This window comes from Salmo salar, chromosome 05 (assembly GCF_965601325.2).
Source record: "Salmo salar chromosome 05, fSalSal1, whole genome shotgun sequence".
Classification (NCBI taxonomy): domain Eukaryota; kingdom Metazoa; phylum Chordata; class Actinopteri; order Salmoniformes; family Salmonidae; genus Salmo; species Salmo salar.
Genome location: NC_138295.1, coordinates 29586599 through 29594324, shown reverse-complemented (window position 1 = coordinate 29594324; position 7726 = coordinate 29586599). Strand labels below are relative to the sequence as shown.

At 41.4% G+C, this 7726-nt stretch overlaps 1 protein-coding gene across 1 annotated transcript; it reads left to right on the top strand.

Annotated features, from left to right (window-relative positions):
* On the top strand, positions 1–6724 carry LOC106604564 (proteinase-activated receptor 4). Its single transcript, XM_014199322.3, has 2 exons — positions 1–372; positions 5086–6724. Exons 1-2 carry the CDS (start codon positions 267–269, stop codon positions 6156–6158), a joined length of 1179 nt encoding a protein of 392 aa, XP_014054797.1. The 5' UTR covers positions 1–266; the 3' UTR covers positions 6159–6724.
* Positions 6725–7726: the final 1002 nt, after the last annotated feature.

Sequence of the window (7726 nt, the reverse complement as noted above, 5' to 3'; positions counted from 1 at the left end):
GACAGTCACTGCATTACAAGGGAAGAAAAGAACCAGCTCTACACCGGCACTTCAGATTCAAATTCCAGACTGCATCTCCTTTCATCAAGTGGATTTGGATAAGAGGAGTACTCACACAACTCCAGTCAGAGGCTAAAATATATTACTGAACAGGTGGTAACAGGAGGAGAGGCTGTGTAACACAGAGAAGAGAAAGGAAGGGAGAGGAGCGTGTGAGGCAGCTCTCTGCTTGCGGAAAAACCTTCTAGCCACAACTCTACTGAACCATGGCTCTCTCTGCCCCAGCCGGGACTCTTCTTTTGCTGTTCTCTCTCTCCTCTCTTCTATATGGCTGTTCCCTCACTTCCACCACGGAGGAGTGCACCGGCATCCGTAAGTTGGTGCATCTCTTCTTCATTCCAAACTCCTTTAGGTCTTTTTTCCATCAGGCAAACCATTAACGTAGGCTTTGTCATAAAACATTTAAAATGTGTGTGAATTTTTTTGTGTGTAGGTGTTCATGTTCAATCTTACTCGTCTTGTTTTTTTATGTGATGTTGAAGATACCAGCACGCAAGCTAAACATATCTGTTATCTACAGAGTAGGAATGCGTTCCCTGTAGGGTAATTCGTTGAAATGAGCCTGAGCTCTCTGGGAACTTTCACTATAGCCTGCCACCTAACTGTTATGGCTAAACAGCAGCAAGCATGAATTCCATGGCTGATTTGAAAAAATGTGTCCACAACACTGAGCCACTACAAGGGTTGGGTAGGTTACTTTTGAAATGTAATCCAGTTGGAACTTGGTAAAAAAAAATAAAAAATAAAAAATAGATTTCACCTAATATTACATCTGGTCATGAAGAGCACATGTTCAACTTGATACAAAAAAACAACATGTTTTCCCATCTCAAGAGGTTAAATAAAACAAATACTATAGTAAGTGCCTATTAACCTGTCTGGGCTAGGGGGCAGTATTTTCACGGCCGGATGAAAAACGTACCCAATTTAAACAGGTTACTACTCGGGCCCAGAAACTAGAATATGCATATTATTAGTAGATTTGGATAGAAAACACTCTGAAGTTTCTAAAACTGTTTGAATGGTTTCTGTGAGTATAACAGACACCAAGCAGGAAGTGAAAGTCTGAGAATTGTAGTTCTTCTTTTGATTCTCTATCAAAGCTACAGTGTCTGTGGGGTGAAGTTGCACTTCCTAAGGCTTCCATTGGCTGTCTAAAGCATTCAGAAAGTGGTTTGAGCATTTTCCTGTCACTGGGCAGATAATAGGAGCTCAGTTACTGAGTGGTCTGCCTGGCAACAAAGGGATTGGATATGCTCGGTCCCGTGAGCGCGCCCCTCCTTCTTTTTCTTCTTGAATGAATATGCTATTGTCCGGTTGGAATATTATCGCAATTTTACATTAAAAATACCATAAAGATTGATTTTAAACAGCGTTTGACATGCTTCTAAGTACGGTAATGAAACATTTTGACTTTTCGTCTCTCGTTCCATGCTCGCGCGTTATGCCTTTGGATAAGTGATCTGTACGCACAAACAAAACGGAGGTATTTATACATAAATATGGATTATTTCGAACAAAAACAACATTTCTTGTGGAAGTAGCAGTCCTGGGAGTGCATTCTGACGAAGATCAGCAAAGGTAAGAGAATATTTCTAATACTAATTCTGAGTTTAGGTTGCCCCGAACTTGGCGGGTGTCTGAATAGCTCACCATGATGGCTGAGCTATGTACTCAGAATATTGAAAAATGTGCTTTCTCCGTAAAGCTATTTTAAAATCTGACACAGCGGTTGCATCCAGGGGTAGTCTATCTGTAATTCTTTAAATAATTATTATATATTTTGTCAACGTTTATGATGAGTATTTTTGTAAATTGATGTGCACATTCACCGTGCGTTTTGGTGGGAATACATTTTCTGAACATCACGCGCCAATGTAAAATGCTGTTTTTGGATATAAATATGAACTTTATCGAACAAAACATACATGTATTGTGTAACATAATATCCTAGGATTGTCATCTGATGAAGATCGTCAAAGGTTAGTGCTTCATTTAACTGTGTTTTGGGTTTTATTGACACATCTCCTTGTTTGGAAAATGGCTGTGTGATTATTTTTGTCTATGTACTCTCCTAACATAATCTAATGTTTTGCTTTCGCTGTAAAGCCTTTTTGAAATCGGACAATGTGGTTAGATTAACGAGAAGTTTATCTTTAAAATGGTGTAAAATAGTTGTATGTCTGAGAAACATTGCTGATCTTCGGTGGAATGCACTCCAAGGACTCCTACTTCCACAATAAATGTTATTTTTGTTAGAAATACTCCATATTTATGTCCAAATACCTCCGTTTTGTTCGTGCATTCAGATCACTATCCAAAGGCATAATGCGCGAGCGTAATTCGAGACACGAAAAGTCAAAATGTTCCATTACCGTTCGTAGAAACATGTCAAACGTAGTTTACAATCAATGTTTAGGGTATTTTTAACGTAAAAATGCGATAATATTCCAACAGGACAATAGGGTATTCATTCCAGGAGAAAAAGAAGGAATGGCGCGCTCGCGGGCTTGCGCATCACCAAGCCCTTTGTCCTCAGGCAGTCCACTCATTGACTGAGCTACTATTCTCTGCCCAGTAACAGGAGAAGGATGAACAAACTTTCTAAAGGCTGTTGACAGCCAATGGAAGCCTTAGGAAGTGCAACGTGACCCCACAGACACTGTAGTTTCAATAGGGATTCAAAAGAAGAACTACAATTCTCAGATTTCCCACTTCCTGGTTGGATTTTTCTCAGGTTTTTGCCTGCCATATGAGTTCTGTTATACTCACAGACATCATTCAAACAGTTTTAGAAACTTCAGAGTGTTTTCCATCCAAATCTACTAATAATATGCATATTATAGTTTCTGGGCCCGAGTCGTGGGCAGTTTAATTTGGGTACGTTTTTCATCCGGCCATGAAAATACTGCCCCCTATACTCAACAGGTTAAATTACACAAACTCAGTAATGTAATCTGATAACTTTCAATTACTTTTGGATTACTTTTCCCTTAAGAGGCATTAGAAGAAGACAAAAAGGATCCATCAAACGAATAGTGGTCTGTGACTCGCTCAGGTGGAATAAACTTAAACTTTTTCAATGCTGAATTGAATGTCATTGATAAAACGGAAAGGTGTCATAATGTTTTTTTTTCTCTCGCAAACATAATTTCTGAATTTAAAAGTAATCCAAGAAGTTAAGTTTTTCTAAAGTATCTGTAATCTGATTATAATATTTTATCTGGTAATGTAACTGATTACAGTTAAGTATTTTGGGGGTAATCAGATTACATGTAACTCCTCAACCCTGGCCACTACATGCTCAACTGTAGACCTATAACAGTGCTAAATATGGATACCAAAATATACATTTGCATTTTACCACAGTTAGTGCTGTTGTTATTAGGTTAATGCACATTAACTCTCAACTTTCCAGCTCACATAGATTAATATTTATTAAGCATCCAGGTCTCAAAGTTGACATGTGGTCATTATGAGCTTTCAGCTGCAGCGTAAATGTCAATTACACAGTAAAAGGGTTGTTTGTTCAGTGTCAAGAGGATGTGATGAATCAAGTTGACCTTTGGACACACCACAGACCACTTTAATGTTCTTGCTAGATCCCTCCCATGACCCTAGCGTCTTTTGAAGCTGATGAGACACATTTTTCCTAATAGCTAGGTTTCCATCCAATTGGTGACAGATGCCTCTTCCATAACAGGCATAAATGAAACAGAGATTGGACAAATAGATGCGCAATAGATTATGGCCATTGTAGTTTTACCAAGTTGTATGCGCTAAGCTATGTAGAATATTGGCCCTGTTGGAAACTACTACAACTCCCTGCTACATTGCACAGTTCAGTCTGGATCTGATTTATCTCTAGAGAAACTGCAATGTGTGCCTTGAGCTCACAGAAAAAAACTGAACCAAATGGAATTCAAATACTCAACTGACATTTGGTCAATGAGTATTTAAAAAACAAAAAATAACCGTCGTTTTGGTTAATCGCTCAACACTACACCAAACTGACTTGTTGCAGATCATAATCACTGTGTGAAAACATACTGCACACAACATTTACATTTTTTGCTTAAGTTTTCATGTACAGAATAAAAATCTGAAGTTCAATGTGTTTCCATCACATTTTCAACTCTGCCTATAGATTTATCACAAGAACTTAAATAGTAAATGTGCCTACTCTGGTCTTGGCATATGCGCTCTAGCCAACAGCTTGCAGATACAGTGCGGGTAGTCTAGTCTACATGATGAGCGATAATATTTTTATGGCAGTCAAGCACTGATCATCATGTCACCAGAATAAGGGTGGGGTGGGGGGAACGACGACGACGATATTTTGTGACACATTTTTTATATATTTTTTTAGGCAAACTACTTCCATATATACTTTGATTCATTTTTCAAACTCGTACTGGGCTACCTTCAGACAAGTCGTGTTCCTGAGAGTCATCTTTCCGTAGAGGGGTCTGTAGTTTTGTAGGCTAAACCTTTAGGATGCAACAGATATTTTCCTGAGAAGACCGTTTCCATCACAGCTGTCGTGATTTTTTTTATATGATATGACTTTACTTGCATAAAAACTATGGATGGAAACGTGGTTAATGTGTTGAATCCTAGCTTGAGATCCTCTTGAGTAACTCAAATTTTCACCCAAATCTCCCTTTGACATCACGGCATGATTTAAATACTTGAAAGTCTTGCAAGCTTAACAAAGTGGGCTGAATCCTAATTTGAGATATGCCCAGCTCAAACTTTTGTGTGAATCACATATTCATGTCAATAGGAAATTCGAGTCTGAATGCTTGACTTTGATGCAAAGTTTCTCCTGGATAAAACATCAGTACAGTATGTGTACGAACTGTTTATATCAAATGAAATATATTGACAAACTTGTAATGTAAGCCCACACTAAATCCTTGAATCAATATACATGAAATACAGTATACTGAGAATCCTTGTATAATGCTTGTAGCATGTATAATGTCTAATGAATCGGCAAATCTTCTGTGCCTTCTTGGACAGGGCTGCGCGCCTTTACGCTGATGTCCAAGTGTAACTTCACCACCCTGAACGACAAGCAGATCAAGGAGGTGCAGGCTTCCACCACTGTGCTCTACGTACCCATCCTCTACATAATTGCCTTCACTCTGGGCCTCCCGGCTAACCTCCTGGCCCTGTGGGTCCTTCTGTTCCGTACCAAGAAGCTGCCCTCCACCATCCTCCTCATCAACCTCACCGCCACCGACCTCATGATACTGATGGTGCTCCCTTTCCGCATCGTCTACCACTTACAGGGCAACGACTGGGCCTTCGGTGAGCCATTCTGCCGCGTGGTCACGGCGCTCTTCTACGGCAACATGTACGGCTCGGTGCTGTGTCTGGCATTCATCGCTGTGGACCGCTATGTGGCTTTGGTGCACCCGTTCGGTGCCAAGACCCTCCGCAGCCGCCGCACCTCTTTCTACATGAGCCTGTGCGTGTGGGTGGCGGCGTTGGCTGCCATGCTGCCTCTCCTCGTCTCACGCCAGTCCTACACACTGGATGAGCCGCGCATCACCACCTGCCACGACGCGCTGCCAAAGGAGGTGCACGAGAACTACTTCCTGCCCTACTTCCTCACACTCTTTTTTCTCGGCTTCCTGCTCCCCTTTCTGGTCATCCTCTACTGCTACGTCTCTGTGATATGCACCCTGTTGGCAGGAGGCCAGCGCTACGCCCACGCCATGTGCGTCACCATGCTGGTCCTGGTGGTGTTCGTGGGCTGCCTGCTGCCCAGCAACGTCCTCCTCCTCCTGCACTACTCAGACTCCTATCTGGTGGACAATGGGGAGGACCTGTATGTGCCCTACATGGTTAGCCTAGCCGTTAGCACGTTGAATAGCTGCATCGACCCCTTCATCTTCTACTACATCTCCGATGACTTCAGGGACAAGGTCATGATGGTGATGTGTTGCCGTGGTAACAATGGAAGAGACTCGTCCACGGGGAATCAGGTGCCCTATTCGTCCTCCTCACAGGGTACGCAAAGGTCAAAGGTCACCCTGCTGTCCATGTCTAGTCAGAGGCCGGGGACGTCAGAGGGGGAGGCAGCATGAGGCCAATAGGCAATAGAGGCCTAGACGTATAGACACCTAGACCAGTTTTTGTCATGACAGAAGTAAAGGGCACTGGAGATAGGTGTGGGGGCTAGAGGGTCTGGGCAGGTGTGATATAGTTATGTTTGTATTTGTATGTTTTGTATTGTTTAGGAGAAGATCCTACTATAGATCCTTTACTGACAAGACTATCTCAGAGTACAGAATCAGCAGTACTTTATTACAGCTATGTGGTAATTGTCTGCGGAATATAAACTGCATAGCTTGTAGCTGTGAGGTCACTAACAGAATTTCACGTAACTGATGCCACCATTTGTTTCTCGTTAGACTTTTTGGCCAAATTCAGGCTTGTCCATGTGAAAATGGGCAGGCGTCTGGAATGCATTCTGTTTATACCAGGTGTGACTGACTGCTTATGTCTGTAACCAATTCAAGTTTTGGATATTTCCTTCATGAATTATAGATCGTAGAGTATGTTTTCATGATAAAGTATTTAGTTACTAAAACATCATGATGTGGCTTTGTCAGAATGTGTACCGTTAATTTAGTAATAAAAAATGTACAACACCCAGTAAATGTTTCTGATTGAATATTTTAACTTGTATTGTTTCCACTGGTATTTGTTTACCAACATTTGCAATGAAAGTATGGGGTATTATGCTTACAAGATATCCACAGGTTAATTTACTTTCTGTAAAGTTATATTGACTTTTTTTTAAAGTGATGGGACTTATATTTGTGCTTCAGCATTTTATAGGATGTATCACCCCAAACATATTTTTCACACTCTCTCAAACTTCCCTGTCATCACTTGAGTGGAAACCAAATGTGTCCTTTGTTAATCTGCTGACAATGCTTTTGTTCAAAATCAAACACAGAGGGATGCTTCCTTGTCGACTCTGGAGCCAAGGCATAAACAGTGCACAGGAAAACAGAGGGCAGAGAACAACAAGGCCAAGCATTCGCTGTGGAACATTCAGACAGCAACCATACATCAAAACCAAATCATCCGTACTCTCAAACTCCATTGAAATATCAAACCACAACATAGAGAACATGACAAAGCTATCAAGAACAGTATGAAATACAACAGTATACCAAAATATCTTGGTAAACTCAGAAAAAAAAGAAACGTCCTCTCACTGTCAACTGCATTTATTTTCAGCAAACTTAACATGTGTAAATATTTGTATGAACATAACAAGATTCAACAACTGAGACATAAACTGAACAAGCTCCACAGACATGTGACTAACAGAAATTGAATAATGTGTCCCTGAACAAAGGGGTGGTCAAAAATCAAAAGTAACAGTCAGTATCTGGTGTGGCCACCAGCCGCATTAAGTACCGCAGTGCATCTCCTCCTCATGGACTGCACCAGATTTGCCAGTTCTTGCTGTGAGATGTTACCCCACTCTTCCACCAAGGCACCTACAAGTTCCCAGACATTTCTTGGGGGAATGGCCCTAGCCCTCACCCTCCGATCCAACAGGTCCCAGATGTGCTCAATGGGATTGAGATCCGGGCTCTTCGCTGGCCATGGCAAAACACTGACATTCCTGTCTTGC